Source organism: Phalacrocorax carbo, chromosome 1, assembly GCF_963921805.1.
Source record: "Phalacrocorax carbo chromosome 1, bPhaCar2.1, whole genome shotgun sequence".
Lineage (NCBI taxonomy): Eukaryota > Metazoa > Chordata > Aves > Suliformes > Phalacrocoracidae > Phalacrocorax > Phalacrocorax carbo.
This window is the reverse complement of record NC_087513.1, coordinates 43383509-43403093: the sequence shown is the minus strand read 5'-3', so window position 1 is coordinate 43403093 and position 19585 is coordinate 43383509. Positions and strand designations below refer to the sequence as shown.

Sequence of the window (19585 nt, the reverse complement as noted above, 5' to 3'; positions counted from 1 at the left end):
TTTTGCAAACACTGACCAGTATTTCCGTGTTTTGTATATCCTAACAAGCTGTTAATGGCATTTATGGGGGATCTCCAAGAAACAGCTTATGACTGATCCCTTGCCTGTAGTTCCATCCCACGCTGCAGTTATGTCAAACCAACTTAAAAAAAACTTAATTAAAACCTGATAAGCCCAATGGTACTCTTCCTTTTTAGAGTGAAATATTTTTACTTCTCTGACACCCAGTTACATGGAAGTGCATACATTCCAATTAACACACCTCAGGCTATTCACTTACGTTCTGAAAACTAAGCATGCAGGGATGCATGGTGGGAATACAGGAACTAGATTACTGTTTTGTGTTCCATTAATTTAAGCACCCCAAACCTGCACAGCTGACAAAACTAGAGCGTCTTATTCCCTGTATTTTTACAAAACTCCCAGAGCAGCTAGTCATGAAATCTGTAAAAATCCACTGATAACCATGGGGTGACAGTCAGAATTCAAAGAGAAGAGGGTCACACAGGTGTCATTGTTGGAGGAAACTGTTTTGCACATGAAAGGAACTGGGATTAGTTTTCAAAACCCACATAGAATTTCCAGTTGTAAGGGACCATATTTCTACACTTAGCCACATTTAAGTATTTATTTCAACATGTCATGCTTGTGTGGAAGGCTCACCTGCAGCAACTCCAAAGCACAGAAAGTATATCTTTAATCCATATAGCTAATCTCACCAACAACTCCAGCAGCAAAGACAGAAGATTCTTACACAGTTTAACACTGTGCAGACAGAAAGAGCACACATGGACTCACTTGACAGTGAACATAGGGGTGACAGTTTCAGGTTTCCCAGTCCTCAGTGAGCTCCAGGTAACCTTACCCCACACATTTTCATATAGAACTCTATGGGCCTTTAGTAGTACCTACCATATTTACTTTAGACAAAATTATCCTGTTTTTCCCAAACAATTTTTAGGCACAGAATGGTAACGCTGATATTCTTGTCCTTGGATATTGATATTCCTGGATACTGAGGGCTGCCACTCAATGGTGTCTGTCCAGCACACCCCTGTCAGAGGAAGTCTGAAGGCAGGTGTCTATACTGAAGGGAAGTCTACATACGGTAACGTAGGTATACTCTGTGGCACACATAGCAGTTCCAGTTTCCACCTATTCATTAAGTCCACAGGCTGACTCCCTGCTAAGAAGATATTTTCATGCACCTCATCCCCTTGCAACCTTGGCTTCCTCTGAAGAAAAAACCCAACCATATCTGCAAAGAGGAGCCACAGGGGGCTTTTGTGAGACTACAGGAACACTATGAAGCACGTATACCCAATAAATTACAAAGCTTTGTCTACCAGTATATACATTGTCGCTTTGTCCTACTTCAGCTTCAGACTTCACACACTTCTTTAACTACGTCACAGAAAGTTCTCGCTATCACAGAAATGTTCCCTGGTTAAGCGGAGACTCATTCACTCACTCCACCTTCTTCTTGCTAAACTCCACAATTTTTCTTGAGTCTCATAGAATACAGCAAAATTGCTGGCATTCTTATGGCTCTTTTCTGAAACATTTTCCATTTATTAACTTTTTTTTAAAGGCATTATTAATGAAATCAAGTACAATGTTGTCGAAATTATCATATTAGTGCTGCACATAATCACACTGATTCCCACTTTTAGCAGATACACTGCTACTCACCCAAAGACGGTGTCAGGTCTGCTAACTGCAGTTTTTGCTAAATGTTTATGTCCATGTGGCAATGCACTACAGCTCCAACACCTTCTCCAGCTCCCTGATTTCCAGCATATGGTAAGCAAGACCTATATTTTTATTGCACTCAACTCCCTCTGTTGAACTGCATCATGTCTATATCCTAAACTATAAAAATTACCTTTGAAGCATACCTTTGGTTATATAAAGTGGTAAAAAACTGTGCCAAAGATTGACAAAATGAAAAACGGTCTTCATTAAATGCATGTAACTACCCTAGGAGCTTTTTAATAAGAAGGGTCTCTCTAGCCCTTTAATAACTATGAGAAAAATGCAGCTACCAATGACAATTAAGGATGCTTTTGTACATAGACGTGTACTGGCATGGACAGTTTTCATGGGAAGTAGCAAGCGCTAATTCTAAGGAAGGAAAAACAACTAATAAGACAACATCAGCCTCTGAAGGAAAAATCAATTTGAAAAACAATATGCTTAAACTTTTTTGGTGATTTTGAATTTATTTTACTCTTTATGTGGCTGAAAACACCAGAGTGTGCATGAGGAAAGAATAGAAACATTAGTTTTGTAGAATTCTCTAGGGACAATACTGCAAAGGTCACCAAAAAGACATTTTCAGTCCAACACTTTTTGATTCTCTTGCATTTTCTCTGACAACCCCAGGATGGGTTAAATTTGATACTCCGTATGCTTACTACATGTTTGTTATAATATGTTTAGAGACAAAACACTGGAGATCTTCCAGTACATTTTTAATATGTTCAGGAAGAAAAAAATATCTGAATTCTTTCTCTTTGGACCACTAAAGAAAAGCTTTATAACACATTTTCTACCCAGGACACTATCCTGCTTTTTCTAATGAATGATGGGGGAACTTAGAAATTAAAGAAACAAATAGCTTATAAAGAAGCAGAAAGGAATTAGCTTTTGGTTGTATCAAAATGTAAACCCTTGAAAGATCTTTATCTTCTAAAAGAAAGATGATTCTAGGTTTCCTTAACTGATAGACTTATGGAATAATTCATGCAAGGAAAAGATAGAAATTAATGTGGTGGTTTATTCCCATTGAAGGGTTTGAAAGAGATGATGAAAAAAAGGCTGCAGTGCCATATTCCTCCTTGAATGCATAGCTGTGAAGAAAAAATTAGGCAAGGCAAGGCAAGAAGATTCTATATGACACCATAGACAGACAACGTATACTATAATACACAGTGTTTTAAAGCCTTATTATCTTTATTAAAACCATTCATAAGAAATGCCAGAATCTTTTTACCACAGTAGATTTACCCAGCAAACAAGAAATCTTGCCAATTCTTTTGCAAGTTTCATTTATTTAACCTTTCTGAGATCTGAATATAAAATAATTTATTCCCCAGTATACGTCAGGTTGTCAGATTCTGTGTGCAACATCAAATGTGTGAGCATAATGACAGCCACGAGGATCCTGGTAAAGCTAACTATGCACGAACTGGATGCTGCTGGGATTCAAAGGTTTTAATTTTTGTGAACATGGACCTGTGGAGCCAGTTCAACTCGTCTGCAAGTATTTTATATATCACTGCCAAGATGAGCACAGAGTGCAAGACATTGCAACAGACCTAACTAAAAGAAAACTTTAAAAGAAGCATTTTATACATATTTAAAACAAACATTAAAAGATATTTACAAATTAAGGTAATAACTGAACTGAGAGGCCTTAAAAATCACTTGAAAGTGAAGCCATTAGCAAGAGGAAAATCAAATGGTGAGTGGAACAGAAGTTGGGAATATGGGTAGCGATTAATTACAAATTGATATCAGTACCATCTACAGGGGATATCAAGTGTTTCCAGCAGCAGACAGTCCATACCAGTGCTCTCTAGATTCTTTTAAGCTAATAAAATGTCTTAGACATCACCTCCTGGGAAGGGTATCAAATGGCAGATGAATACAGAAAACATTTTGCTTTAATTGCAAGTTATGAGAGCAAGAATAATGAAAACATATGTGAAAGAAAAGGGTGGTGGGATTCTTGAGGTTTATTGACTAAAAATGTTAAAATGAAAGTGGTGGATGAATGGCTAACAAACATGGTAGAGGAATATCATGCCTGTTGGTGGTTGATAGCTGATGTTCTGACAAATCCTGACAGGACATATTGCTACATACTGGCATATGACAAACAGGTAAACTACCTTCTACCACTGTTACTTATTTTTTTCTGCACATTACAAACACTGAAGAGTCCATTGCTACAAAAGAAGAGAATTGGCCTGTCACTAACTGAGTGGGCTAACAAAATTGAGCACTAACAAGGGAAATTATCTGAAAATGTGGTAAGACGGTGCCTTCAGCTAGGCTAGATCAATGCACAACCCAAAGGAAACAAATGGAGAGCAGACTCAAAACCTGGGGTCTCTGAGATTCTCTGAGAGGAAAGCTGGCAAGTCTGAACTACTTTACCTTCAGTACATTTTAGATTTCCTAGCCCAGTGAAAGAAATCAGCAGTATAAAACTGGTATGTCAAAAGGCAGGAAAACAATCTGATCACACTACTGAGATAAAACAATACAGTAAAGAGACCAAATCAAAGAAGGATGAAAAAATATATTCTATTTCTATGAAGTTGAAGTGTCTAAACGTGACACCTTAGCACAGTACAAATACTGATATATGGCTATGTACAGGAGCATTCAGAGCACCTGCTTTGAGACCCATAGCACCTGAGACACAGCCTTTGGCCTGGTTGAGTTAGAGGTGTGCTTACAGCAGGACGAAGATGGACACAACGAGATTCCCACAAGTATTGCTGTGGCACAGGCATGCATTGACCATGCTTCCCCCATAACTGCAGCAGAGCTAGAGGTGAAATCCAGAATCCCTATGCCACATAAAGATTTACCTATCAACAGGGAACGTACGCAAATGTTGTCACTTTGGAGATTAAAACACTGCTAGTGTGAATAGTTCTTTCTGCAGCTTGTCTTTCACGGAAATGAAGCTCGATAGGCACCAGAGTGGTGGGTTCCTAGGCAGTCCTAGGTGGTCACTAACCAGTTACATAACCTCAGGAAATCATATCACTTTTCTGTGCTTTTGCCTCTTCTTGTTTGTCTTGTCTGTCTGGAATGGCAAGTTTTAATGAGATTAAAGTAGAGAGTGATTATCTCTTGATCTGTGTGTGTAATATTACAGTTCCAAGCTGCAGTTCCCAACATTCTCAGCTGGGGCCACTAGGTGCTGCTGTAATATGAGTAATTAAAATAATAACTATTATTAAGGAAATTGCATATATTCTTACTATGGACTTTCAAAACGCCTGAAAGCCAGGGAAAAAACTTATTCTAAACCTGCACATTTTTTGACAAATAAGAACCTAAAGACCCGATTATTCACTTCAATGGTACTCACAATTTTTCTTTTTACCATTTGCAGCCTTGCAGAAAAAAGCTGCAAATACCTTCCCCCCCTTTCAAAAATGCACTGAATAAATGCAAATTTTTTCTACTCCTTTTCAATTTTTAAGCCTATCTTCATCATTTTGCTATTATGCTAGCTCATCCAAACCATCACCCTCCAAAACCCTTGCCAGCTACACAACTGTGCACCTTATTCACATACTATTTGGATGTGAATAGAAAGGCAGAGCCCTCAGCGTGAGGGAGCATGACTGGAACCACAGATGATTCAGTAAATACCTGGTGATGTTACTGAGGCTCAGATTTTGTACCTGTCATTTCTGCAGCCTTCTAAGGAGGCTTTATCTTATTAAATGTAGCTGACTAGCCATAAACACAGTAAAAGATTAATAAGACTCCACATGAATCACAGTCAGAAAATGCTTCTTGCCTGAGAGTATTAAAATGTCTTTAAGCAGCTGCCAGCTATAGCTCAGAGAGCTATATGACTAAATTGCTATTTCTGAAAGTCTTGGAGTCAGTGCATCTAACTGGACTTTACAGTGGACAATCCAAAAGGCTATTTATATTCAAAAATAATTTGGCAAGTCTCGTTCATCAAACTAGTTTTCCAGACACAAAGACTCCACTTAAAAATTTGTTCTTGGATTTACTGCCCTTAAAAATGAAGTTAAATAAAATTATCTGGATCATCAGAAGAACAGGTCTGCTAAGGCAGTTCTGAATTAATTAGAAGTGATGAATTTTTGCTGCTGGGTTACTTCAAGACCCAAAGTTAGCGAGCACAGAAATGAAGGGACAAACACTAAGCACATGTGGGAAAAAAATACCAGGAACACTATATGAGAATTAGGACTTTATGGTAAACATGGGACAGAATATTCACAGTTTAAATAAATCATTGTTAAAAAGCATTTTAGGAAAGTGCAGAGGTGTTAACACAGACTAAAAATATATTTTATTCTTACCATTTGAGACTGGCTCCGGGGACAGCCATTGATATCTTCAACCTTTTCATTTGCTAAACAAAAACAGTACGGAGAAAAGCAGAAGTAAACAATGAGATAAAACTTTCCTTCCACCCCCTGGCCAAAAAAAAAGGGACCTAAAAAACCAAAACAAAAAAAAAAAGAAGAGGAGCAGAAAAGACACAGCAATAAAGTGCACAGGGTTTTGTTGACACAGAGCTCCTTTCTAAGTAAAGCTCAGTTGTACAGTAACAACACTCTTGTTAGCAGCAGTTGCTTCCACATGCCAAATCATCCAAAGGGGGAAGTGCGAAGGAGGTCGCTGCTAATTCTTCAGCCCCTGCAAAATAACTGCTGACATGAAATCTTCCACAATTGTCTTTGCAGGGTCAGGATACAGTTTCAAGGCATCCCAGAAAGTATGAGCCACTCCAACTAACAAAATGCACACATGGGAGACATATGGTTTAATGGAGCATTCATTTCTGACAATTCAAAGTGTGTAAGATACAGTTCTGGCCATTTAAAGTATGGTTAAACAGCCACTTCCAAACATGCTCACATAAACATATTTTTTAATTAAGACAAGGATGAACCACACAAATATCAGAGACATATGGACCCAGTCAAATTGTATTATTCAGGGTTCATCTTATTGTTAAATACATTCAACTTGAATTATATATTCCCCCACGCAAGGAGTCAGCTTGCAGTGCTTCTCTCAGCCCTGGTCTTACCAATGATCTGGATGATTTCTGCTAGCAGAACTCCATCCGCAATGTCCTGTTGCAAATCCTTGATCAACCGCTTGTGGCCAGATTTTGCTAGGTAGTGGTTAGCCCAGTCGGTGTATATCTGCAGAGCAGAGGGGGAGGGCAAGGGGGAGAGAGGGAAGAGAGAAAAGAAGACAATAAAAATTCTTAAAACAAATGTTGGCTTACACACTAGAACTATTCTGGATCACATTCCCATTTAAGAAGTGAGCACCAAAGGAAAACATTTTAACGTCGTGTTTTTTGCCCTTTTTTTTTTTTTTTAACAGCCATGCCCCTCCCCCTGCCATTCTCTGTTTTATTTTAACTTCAAATGATTCAGGCTGTTTCATGAGGGTTTAGACTTGCTGTGACCAAGCAAAATTCCCCTTATGACTGTAAAGGAAACTCCTGTCGTAAATCAATCACATCTACCACAATTCCACCTCCCACCGTGTTTCTACCTCTACGCACGCCCCACCACCAACTTTCACGCTCTGGGGCTGCCTAAGAGAAAGTGATAGCAGAGACGCGTGCCTGTGTTTTGGTAAGAGTTCATCGGGTTGTCGCGTGATCCCACGCCTGGCGATGCCTCTGTGACACTTTCTGCAGTAATCACCATGTCCCGCCATGCAGGGACAGGTCATTTGTCCCCCTCGCCTACGGTTCAGCGTGCTGTAATGCACACAGAGGAGACTGAGAGCACCAGATGTACAGTAGTCTCATTGCTGGAATTAGAGTATATATTCTGGAAATATGCTGCGTCCTTTCTCCACCAAAAAGGGAGGGGGGAAGGGTGAGACTGAGCAGCACCAAATACTTAGCAACAGGCAGCACAAAAATGGCACTTATCAACAAAAGGTTGAAAAGGACCAGCTGAACTATACCCTCCAAAATAAGGGGGGGTGAGGTGTGGGTTGAGGAGAGGGGTTGAAGGCATTTCGTAAGGCATATTTGGTAACACCTACAGCACGCACACAAAGAGAACCAGGTTCACTCAGGGTGAGATAAGAGGAACAGACACCTTCATCTATGTACCAAAGTGAGAGTGCACCCAAAGAGCTGCTCACACCATCCCAGGGTATCCCAGCATGCAGACGCAGCTCGGACTAGCGGAGCTTGGCTTGGGGGTGTCACACAGCTGGAGGGTATCAGTGCCCTTGGCAGCCAGCGCTGGCTCCCTTTTGTGGGGTGTCTGTGACCTCTCTCCTTACCCAAGAGAAGAGGACTTGTACAGAACTACTGTGGGGTGTTACCACTGAAAGAAAGAATATATGTAGGACAGCATCACTGTGTAAGTAAATATAATATCTAAGGTTCTTTCTCTGCTGAGAATATTGTTTGAAAATGATGAAACTGCACCTTTTCCATAAAAACAATATGAGCTCACTTTATAAACATCCTTTTATTTAACCTCACAGACCCTTGGGAGGAAGGGGTCAGAATCCCATTTTGTGAACAGAAACACAGAGGCCAAAGCCATTAACTACTTGCTTAGTTCACCAAGGAAATCTGTGGCAGAGGCCAGGCGGGAAAATAGATGCAATTCCCAGTCCAGAGTCTTACCCAAAGAACCAACATCCACTTCCCACCCAGCAAAAGTATCACCACTCAGTTCATGTTCACATGCTAAGGACTCCTTCACTGAGTACCTTTGTTTCAGATTTTCTCCTTCTTCATTAAAAGAGACAGAGAATTGTAACTTGTTTGGTCTACCCTATTTCTTCCCATATTCCTGCAGGTGGATCACCAGCTGGTTTGCCATAGCTTTCTTGACAGCTCTAGAACTTTAGATAATTCCACAGAATTAAACTGTGGAAGCAGATACAGCTCTCCCATAGCCAAAGGATGCTGCTGTTAGATGGGGCCCTAAATTTCCCTCCTGTACCCAGAAGTCTGCTTCAGCCATCCGTGTTTTCACTGGCTGATATTCTTTTTTTCTCTATTACAGGTGAGTGACATGAAAGGCTCCATTAAAATGTTTTTTAAAGCCAACTGTAGGTAAGAAAGTGTTTCTTCAACTGCATGACCATATATAATGAACACTAATGTGGAGTCTCTAAAGATTTTATGAACACATATTTAGAACAATACAAAATCATGATGATAAAAGATACATACCACACCCATAGCATCATGTATTCCCTACTACTAGTATTTCAACTTCAGTCATTCTTCTAAAGTAATGCCTCAGAAATATTCTCTGAGCTATTATTATAAGCAGAACTATTTTCTCTATTCCAATGAAACTGATCCACTGGAACATACAGAATTTAATACCTACTAATATTATTTTAGGTTAGTTTCACATTACAAATAAAAATACTTCACCAAGCATTTCCTTTTTTCATTTGTCACACCCACACATAATCTGGTGTACCAATCCTAATTTTGACTACAATTTGAACTATCCTCTCACTAAGCAGCCAGGGAAATTTCATTCCAACAGCTGCTTTGCAAGTATCTAGTATCCAAAGAATGGACTTCACCCTCCCATCCACCCCCTTCATAATTTTCTTTTCTCATTAATTTAAAAGTGACAGGTATAGAGAATGTAAACAACGTTTTGTAAACAAAGGATTATAATCCACATCCTACCAAAACTTTACTGATGGTCAGTATTTTGACAGTCAAGCAATGGTAAATATAATACTGGGAGGAGGCAGTGGTAAAAGAGGAGTTTTTTTCCACTTCAGAAGTATTCTAAAAAAAATTAAAAAGGCAGAGTTGTTGATGGAGACAATATAGCAAACCAACACCCAGTTGGCAGTGGAATGTCACATTTAGTTTCCTCTCTTTCCACAGGGATCACCACTTGCTTCTGTTTCCCCCCTTCCCTGTAGGATGCTCTCCTCATTCATCTCCTTCTTCCAGGGACCCCACTGCTCAGGAGTCAGTTGTAAAAAATGAAAAGCATGTAGATATACACATGAAATTACACGAATGTATACATACCACTATATTCTTTCTACATTAAATTCTCTAATGCAATTGTCATGGAAAATAGAGAATCCTCCCCACCCCTCCACAGTTTTTAAGCATCAATGCAACTATGCACCTCTTAGAAATTTATCCTAAACTCCCTGGGAAAACATAAAGCTCCACTGTGCATCATCATTATCACTGACAATACTCAGTTTGCGAATGATAGAAAAGTCATGTAGAACAGAAGATAAAAAAATCAGTAACTTCATGCAACGCTCTGCTTTTTATGGGTGCTCCCCTTTCACTTGGTGTTGAGCACCTCTAAGGAGGAGCTGTGCATGCTCCCCCTCTTTTCAGAACTAGCAATAGATCATTTTGTCTTGCACTAATTGTGCAGTAATGTTTCCCAAAAATCCTCTTATCTTAGATTTTTCTATGATGAGGCGGTTTCAGAGAAGAACACACACATGAGGGTTAGTCGTTGCAACACTTCCTCCCTGCTCCACTGCTTGCTCCAGTAACCCTGCCTTACAGCTACACACTGGGCCGGGCTGCTGATTTACTCATTTCCTCTCCAAACTTCCTCTCCTACCACCCTGCTTTACAGGCACGTCTGACCAGAGAGTATTCAGCTTCAACGCTAGACCCTGACCACTGACAACGTACGGGACAGCAGCTGTTATCTGCGACGCGGAGGACCCGTCTCAGCAACACGGTAACGGAACAGATCCGATCCTGTGTTTGTGTGGTCTGAGCCCTGTCCCGGCGCCTGATGATTTAACTGCTTGTTTTAACACAAAACAGGATTCAGCGGGGCAATCCACGCTCGGGCACAGCCTGCTCATGTTAACGACGGTTACCCCTAGCATTCCTCAACCGCTCGTCATGCCAACCTTCAAAAGAACAGAGGAAATAAACCCTGATACCCAAATATAGTTATGAACTTCACCTCGATACTTCACACATAGCTATAAGGAGCACAGTAGAGCTGCTTGGCAGGATCCACAATGAAACAATACACTTTGTAACGCAGTAGTTTAATGAAGTGAGAAAGAGAGAGGATCTCACAGGGCACTGCCTTTCTTAGAAAATGCTTTAATCATAAACCATGTGATTATACATCAGGCAGTGCTATAATGTATCCTCTTTAAAATTAATACAGAAATGTTACCACCCACAATCAATGTCAAGCGAGAAATGTCAGATGAATTTCAGAAGTACAGTCAGACTAATGCAATAATAATGCATGACACTTCATTAGCGTCTTCCACAAAATCATCTCAACGTGCTTTCCAGGCACAAATGAGGCCACTCCTATTTATTTATTATTTCTGTGGATGTGGGGAAACTGAGGTATAAAGGCTTTCTTGGTGGATTTGGTTTGGTTTTTTTTTAAATGTGGCTCACTCTAGGGCAAGCAGAGCTGGGAATACAACCCAGATATTCTGAGTTGCAATCATATCTTCTATATGCTTTTTTATCAGGCAGTTTTATAAATAGGCTTCGTGGGAAAATGCATATTCCAAGAATCAAGATCCTTCTGCATATTTTTGTTTGTTTGCTACAGAATATAGAGTTTCAGATCTGAAAATGGTCTCCTGTTGCTATCGAGAGACAGCTTTCCATACTTAGAGTATGCCTCTGTCACTCCCTTATGTGCCAATGCTGCTGCTTAGGAAGAACAACAGTTGCTGCCAACTGAGTTATTCCAAGACCTTGTGACAGATTTCCATGCCATTTAGGAGGATAGGTTATATTTGAAAAATATTTAAATATTTGTCCACTATATGGAAACGTTTCCTTCTTAGATATGTGGGAATAAACAGATAGTATCCAATTCTCATCACTTGTCCTTTAAAATAGTCCCAGAATACAACTGTATCCTCACTCATTAGCATGAAAGAATTGAAATGCTGTCCCCCAGTGCTCACTCTCATGCTCTCTTCTGTGCATGATACTACCCTAATATCTTTGGGGGTGGGGAGGCTTTTTAAGACCTCCATTTCTTTTTAGGAACTCAATTTCTTTTTAAGAACTCTATTTCCCAAAAGGAATCTGCAGGCAACAGCAAGCTTCCCACAGATTTTTCTTTCCTCTTTACCTTGTAGCAAACAAGAGTTGGCGAAAAGGAAGCAAAAGTTATCTGTTACAAAAAATATTGCTAACGGTACACCTGGGTTGCAATGGTTCACAGCAATATACAATATTACTTTTTAGCACAGCAGGATTCTGGTTTCTATTCTATGTTTGAATTATATCAATACATTTCATAATCTTTTTTTTTTCTTTGAAAAAATTTGGAGTAAAGGAAAATGAAACTATTATGGAGCTACAACACCAGATTTTCAATGGTGAGCCTAACTGAAAATATGGCGCTACTGACCTAATGAAAGGGCTATGTGACTTTCTAGTCTAATGTATTTATTCTGTTTAAAATGTTGCCACTGGAGACAACTGGTAGTTGATAACACTTAGAGCTTTTCACCCATAGATCCTCTTTTAAATCATACTTGTAGATGATGAGATTGATGACTTGTTTCTGCTGTTCTCCAGCATGCTACAAAATGGGCTGTAAAGGCTGTATATCTATTTCCAGGGACAGGGGGGTTTCCAGTCTGTGGCCTATGCTGGATGTTGAATACTCAGCAGAGCCTACATAACGGTCCCAGAGTCCCTGATGAAGAGGATTTGCCAGAGGAGAGGGCATGACCACAACTCCTCTTCAACATAGCTATTCTTGCCTAATAAATTGTGGGTAGCAAAACACATGTTGGAGTGTCTCTGAAGCTGCTCGTATTTATAAAGAGAAGCTGGGCAATGCATTGACTAGTGTTAGAATAGGGTGAGGAAATCAGATTGCAATGAAACACTTTTCTCCTTCCCACTGCCTCTAAACTAAGGAAAATTTAACTGGAAGGCAGGATCTGACCTTTTAAATATTTTCGTATTGAAGGTTATTTCTCTGGGTTGCAAAAGAATAATTTATTAGTTTCAGGCCTCCACTTAGCAAAGAAAAGGGCTAACTTTGAAAACAATGGTTCACATTTAGACTGCCATAAGAGACAGATCATGCATCCGATTTATGTCCAGATTTAACAGACTATAGAAAACACACTGCGACTCGTTTGCTATAAAGTAAAGCTGGGGACTGGGGGTGGCATTTTTTGTAACATTGAGCAAATTACATGAGGAGGAAAAATATTTACACAATTAAAAATATATGGCCAGAAAATGAAACTAGAATGACTTAATTTATAGGCAAGATGGAAGCCAATGCAGTTCATTTAACAAAACGAAATGAGTATTAAATGACATTCCACAAACCCTGTTTCTAAATCCCACTGAGCAAATGAGAACAATTATGAGTTAAGGAATAGAACCCATTTAGAAGCATACATACCAATTAACCAAAATGTCAGAACCGCTATAGCATGATCCTATTTTGTAAATAGCAGCATGTATCCATCAACACCACTCAGTAATTTTCAGATAAAAATACAATTAAATTAAAAAAATTAAATAAAACTCCATTAATCCCAGCTAAGAAAATGAATAGAAACAACACTCTTCAACAATCACTGGCAAGCCTTAGGTGACTTACCCAGCATTAAGGGGCCTGTTTTATATTTCCAAGTTTCACTTATATTTTGTGATCTAATCACCCAAGTAACATTTTATGTGTTCTCTTTCTTCCCATTTCTTACCAAATCCCAACTCAGAATTAAATTAATACATGCGTTTGAGGCCAATATTCACCAATGGCACAGGGGCAAGGCTTTTGATGCATCTGTGCCAGATGAAAGGTAACAGTAAAGCCTCTTTGAGTATGTATTTGTGTGTGTATTTGTGTGTAAGGTTTGCTAAGTGATTTGTATATCGCACAGTTAAAAATCCAGCTCTTTAAAGAATGAAATAGCTTGTTCAATCTTTGAAAAGAATCATACCGATTTGCTTTACAGTTTGATCATATTGTTTTGTTTATTGGCTTACTGCAGCTACTCTTCAGTCCAGTGCAGTAGCAATAAAGTACCACAGGAAGGAGCCAGATATTCATCCTGCAGCTGCAGAGGACCCAACTAGACAGCTGCTTCCCTGTAGACTTGTGCTGCTGCAAAGCGATACTTGTTAAGAGAGCAGCACCACCACAGTTAGTAATATCAGCCCTGAGCTTCCTGAATTAACAGGGGACAATACAAAGTGCCACACAGAGAAATCCTTCAAAACAGCCAACCTTGAGACTTTCTGTTATAAATACTCCATATACTTGCCTGTACAACTTTGGAATGATTTCTTAGCTATACTTTTAACTTTAAAGTACATTTCAGCATCCATCTAGTAAAAATACAATAAAATACTATTATTCAATACAGCTTCTACATAAAACATTGATTCAAAGTGATATCTCAGTTAATTTTATTAGAGTGAGGAAGACCAGGATTCCCTGCTGGGCATAAGTGTTACACCTGGAGACACCACTCAAAAGGTGAATCCATCTTAGCATTTTAATTCAGATAAGGAGTGGGCTTCTAAAGGTAGTCTCCTGTCACTTGTGCTCTCTCAGAGACCCCCTTCACATGAAATGGAGAGATGTGCTTCAAGTGCAGCATTTAGTCCATGCAACAAACTGAGAACTAATCCAAGCAACAGTCCATCCCCAAAATGTATACCTTAGATGATGGTTCCTTGGTACCAAACGGGTTTTCCCTGCAGACCAATCCTTCCTGCTAATGTTCACATATGTGTGTCCCAGAAGTGATGGGGGAGAGGGAGTATGTGATAGAAAAAGCTTCTGACTCTCCTGTGTGGTGGGAATACGCTGAGATGCTTCAGTAAGCTGGTGTGACGCTATAGTAGTGGCAAATATAAGGGGAGAACATGCTTTGGTCTTGATAGTGGTGACGTGTGAAGAAATTAATTTGATCAAAAGGACAGTACCAGAATCCTCTAATACAAATAAATGAACTGAAATATATCTGAAACTCCTTTCTCCTGTATGTGCACACACACTTTGAACATCATCCAAGCCTGCCCAAAGCTTGAGCCGTGGCTCTTTGTGACAGTTCCTGTCTAAAGAGATCTCCCTTGGAAGAAACAGCTGATTTGAGAAGGCACTCCTCTGCCTGTCCAAAGGAAGAAGGGTAAAAAGAAAGCCATATTTCTATTTTTCTGGGTATTCAGGAAAGCAGTGATGGCCCTCCACATCAGAGGCCCCATTCCATTCCCCTGAATGAGTCTTCCTATACTCTAAACTTGCATAAATCTTAGGGCTCATAAATGTCTCATCACTGCCAGGATCAGTTTCGTGACTCGTCCTGCATTCACTTTAATAAACAAACCCACAGTAAGCAAAGTTAAGTTTTCTGTAAAGGGAAAAATGCACTGAATTTGAACAGGTTTCCTTTGTGGCTCACGAATATCACAACAACACAGAAGAGCAGATAGATAAAAAAAAACTTCTACAGTCTCAGACCTGACTGAAAATCATTAAGTAATTTGCAGAACAAAACCATCCTTTCTTTGTTGTTACCTTTTTTGTTCACAGGCAAGAAGCCACTCTCGGTATCAAACTGACCATTCCTGGATGGAGTGGGCACCTGCCTTAGCAAAGCAGCAACGGGGATCCTCACATGGAGATGAGGAGATTCCACTGTGAAACTACTCCAGATTTTCCATCAAAGCTCATTTTAAGGATTTATAACTTGGACGGAGACATTCTTTCCACACTGCGATTTGGCATTAAAGAACTTGGCCCAAGGATCAAAATAACCCTCTTTTCCAGCACTTCTTTTTAAGTGTGGGAAGGCAAATTTCTGATATATAAAGACACAAAAATATTAGGACATACTTTTGTTCTTTTCTTGTGAGAAAACAGTGGCAAATAAGACCTCAACTAACTTTAAATATAAAGCCTCATCTAGCTTGTACTTTCTGAGGCTTAGAAACTGATTTGAATTGTCTGGTTTCCTTTCATGTGGAAGAATAGCTTTGCAAATCAAAGTAAACCAAATAAACTGTTTGCTTTCTGAGCTACATATTTTATGACAAGATGCTTTAATTCCTGCTTAAATTTTCTCTGGGCTTGGATGCTTAAAAGTTGTTTGTCACCAACTCTATGATTTTAATATCAATAAATGTGTGGCACACATTCAGCACACCAGTGAGGTGATAAAGCAAACACAATATTAATACTAAGTAAACACATTAAAGTTTTTGAGCATAAGTGATCTGATCCTCTTCTTACTGTCATTAATTTCTGTTAAAACAGATCTTGGTGGTGAACGTGTGAGTGTTAATGGAGACATGTGCACAACCATTTTGCCTTTTGCTACCTAGCTGAAGCTTAGGGAGATTAAATTATGCTTACACAGATGACAGCCTACTCATGTACTTCTTCAGTTCAAGAAACGTAAAACAGTGTTTCAGGACTTGAAAAACTAAGGATTCAGCCCACTACAATAAGAATACCACTTCAGGACTTATTTCCCTTTGATCACAATCGAAAGCACTGCCCATAATAAAGGCCTGCCCATTGTGATGATAATAGTACTTAAATTAACAATTATCCACCACAATAAATTTTATGTATGAAGTAAATTCTGCCAGTTAGTAACCTTAAATAACAAAACCAAGATAATAATCTTATCATAGTTGTGACAACAGAAGACACTTCATCCTAAATGAGATTCAATATTATAATCTTCCTATTTTCTTAACAAAAGACCTATCTCATATACAGCTTTTGTAACACAGCCAGATTTGGAAGAATCATACAATGGAAAGAAAAAGGTTCTAGATTCCTGCTAAAAATGTTCTGAACACCCTTCTTTTCTATTATAAAGGGGGAATCTGCCTAAACATCTCTAGTGAAGCTCTGGCTACACATCACATATAAAGAGGCAGTGTCTCAAGAAGAGAGATCTGTAGGGCCTGGGGACTGTCCTTCATCTGTGTTCAGTTTGCAGTCTCCCATGTGAATCTTCTAACATATATATCCCACCTTTTCTGTCCTGCTACACACTTCTACAGGAACGCAGCATGCCCCAAGTAACAGATATGTGACCCATGACTCAAAATTTTTCCACCCATGATTTACCTCTGAAGACAATAAAAAACCCCTCTTAGATCAGTATTAAAATAGTAACCTCAAGACCCACTCCTCCTGCCAGAAAAAAAAGGGAAAATAAATGTACCAATAGTTAAATGCACCATTTCTAATTAAAGCGTTTGAGTTTTTAACACCAAACTAGCACATTCTTATGCTGAATACTGACATACTGATATGCAAACTTCAGTTTTGAAGACCAAGCAGGTTTAGAAAATGGATAACAATTAAGACAGATAATGATCTGAAGTTTATATGTGGTACCTTCCGTTATAAGATTGCAAAGGTATTTATGAAGGATCATGGCTTAGTTTTGTAAAGATCCACCCTGATAGAAATGAATATTCAAGTTATTTATTGAGGCTTTGAGACAGGTAACTTTTATACCTCTGTTCACACAGAGACGTTTGCATAAGCACTGGACCCTATTGCTTCAGACTAGTATCCAAACTGGGATATCTGTATCTCTTCTCTAACAAATGAAATCATATTTTTTGCTTTTTAATGTTATATCAAAGTAATATGACATGAATTTTAGGGCACAGAAAGAAATATCCAGTCAATGTGGGACTGAAAGCTGGAAAACACTTCCAAGACCTTGGCATAGATGCAAACTGAAGGGCTTGTCATCACTGACTCCAGACACAAACAAATACAAATCAAATGCCCTGTTGGAGTCTACTACGTATCTGGAATAGCAAGAGGCTGATACCTGAAGAAAAGAAAGGTCTTGAGAGAGCTGTGTGAAAATGGAAGCTCAGCAACTACCTGACATTTTTCTTTTTCTTCCCCCCCTATAGCCACCACCTGACAAATGGTACTATTAGCTGTAGGCATGTGGTGGGTTTTTTGTACTTCAGGGCCAAACCCGTATCTCTTATGACACAAAACAGTTGGTGCTTTTGTGTTTGAGGTCTGTTCTCTGGGTCCTCATGACTGGCCATACAAAGGGCACCCACCACCCTCTTCTTCGAGGGAACTGCTCTTCACATCTGCAACACCACTCACTGACCTATGTTTCCTTTTAAAGTACACACTCTAGTGATACCCTGTCTCTTGGATAACAGACTAGAAATGAAGGATAGGGATTGACTAGCTTACTTTAAAGGGCCACTGCCTTTAAATTTAATTAAATCCATATCTTCTACCTCCCACACAATCACCCCGTGGGACTAAAGGCTTCTGTAAAGGATTAGGAAAGGGATACTCTCATTGCGGCCACACCACTATGCAGAACATAATTCAAGATTTGGGAAGTTGTGAGCAGGAAGCAGAAGATGAAGAAGAAAGGGTCTCACTGAAAACACAAACAAAGAACTCTGCTGGCTACAGATTACAGCACTCACTTTGGACAGAGGAGATTTTGCTCCAGCCTATTCCTTCCAAAAGCCCTTCTATATTTTGTCCTACTAATGTAAGTAAGAAACAAAAATGATCCTAGCAAAAGAAGCATCATGTCTCCTCTCAAATGAGTCCCTAAACCAGTAGCCTACCACGTTGTCTACCATCCCACGTTATGCTCAGTTGTTTTCTCCTGCTGTGGTGCAGGATGGCACTAAAGGCACCCACTGGCTCCTCAGGTATCTCAGTCTGAGAAGACTGGCACTCCAGGAGAGCCCACACAGCTGCTTTAATAGTATAGAGGCATATGGAGTATTACTTTGGGGACTTCTGTTGACAACTTTCCATTTAGTCTACTTTTTTAGAACAAGAAAAACTGCTTTTTCTCACTGTTCCCATTAACCGTCTAACTCCCTGATAAAATCAGAAGAAAAATAATTTAATCATGCTAGCTCTTTAAATTTTTTTTAACAGGAAACAATTATTACCAATGAATAATAAATATTTCATTCTGGAACACTGAGTGTTTTTTTGCCAGCTCTATCTTTTTGCTACAGTAGGCAGGTGTTATTTCACCTGCCCTTTAAATAAACCTTGCTGGTAAGGTGCTTGACTGTGTTGAACCAATGCAGCTTCTGAGCATTCTCAGAAGTCCAATTTCATGTCTGTACAGATCCTTAATGTAAAAACCTGGGGTGGCTATGAATGGACTATAAGTGCTGCCAAAATAGGCAGCTGCTGAGTGGGAGTTCTGAGGATGAGAATGATGGATATAGGCACCTAAAATGCAAGTGGGGTAGGTCATAGGAACACAAATTCTTTCGGGGAGGAGGGAAGGTCATATTTCATATTTCAGGAATTACTGTATAAAGGATATCCTTTGTTAAAAGTGCAACCATTTACTACATTATTTAGTGCATAAACTAAGCGTGGAACAGAATAGTCCTTAAAACAGGTTTTTCCTTAAATTCTTACGGTTGTTCTTAAAGGCCTCTGATAATAGAGGATTGCCTTTTCTGTAGGACTTTTTCAATGTCTTTCATTTCAGATGGAAATGTAAGGAGATTTACTTTGGAGGAACTTCCTGAAAACATAGAGAACCCTAATATATTTTTATTCCTTTTTTTAAAAAAGAATTTATACATTTGGAAACTACAAGTTGGAGTGGAAAGTGAAGTTTGAAATTTTAACAAACCAATGTACTTCTTGAGTTGTGCAGTCCCACAGACCAGCTTCTCAAACATTGCACCAGATGGCTTTGTTCTCAACTTCCCTGGGCAGGTTCATGTTACTTCACTATCAGTAACAAAACCCCATACTGACATCAATGCTTCATCTTATGTTACTGTCGTTATCTTGTTACAGGTTATAATGGT

The 19585-nt window shown here is 39.2% G+C and overlaps 1 protein-coding gene and 1 long non-coding RNA gene across 5 annotated transcripts in view; one reads left to right on the top strand and one right to left on the bottom strand.

Annotated features, from left to right (window-relative positions):
* The window catches only part of NAV3 (neuron navigator 3), a 411830-nt gene that overhangs the window by 184090 nt on the left and 208155 nt on the right, over nt 1–19585 (bottom strand). For all 4 annotated transcript variants that reach the window (XM_064450028.1, XM_064450020.1, XM_064450013.1 and 1 more), the window contains exons 2-3: nt 6827–6944; nt 6090–6142 (exon numbers count right to left, since the gene is read on the bottom strand). In XM_064450028.1, coding sequence (XP_064306098.1) covers nt 6090–6142; nt 6827–6944 — 171 coding nt within the window. The remainder of the gene's footprint in view (nt 1–6089; nt 6143–6826; nt 6945–19585) is intronic.
* LOC135313112 (uncharacterized) lies at nt 10268–15990 on the top strand. The gene is made up of 3 exons (XR_010372705.1): nt 10268–10481; nt 14791–14904; nt 15309–15990. It is a non-coding gene; the product is annotated as an uncharacterized LOC135313112 (long non-coding RNA).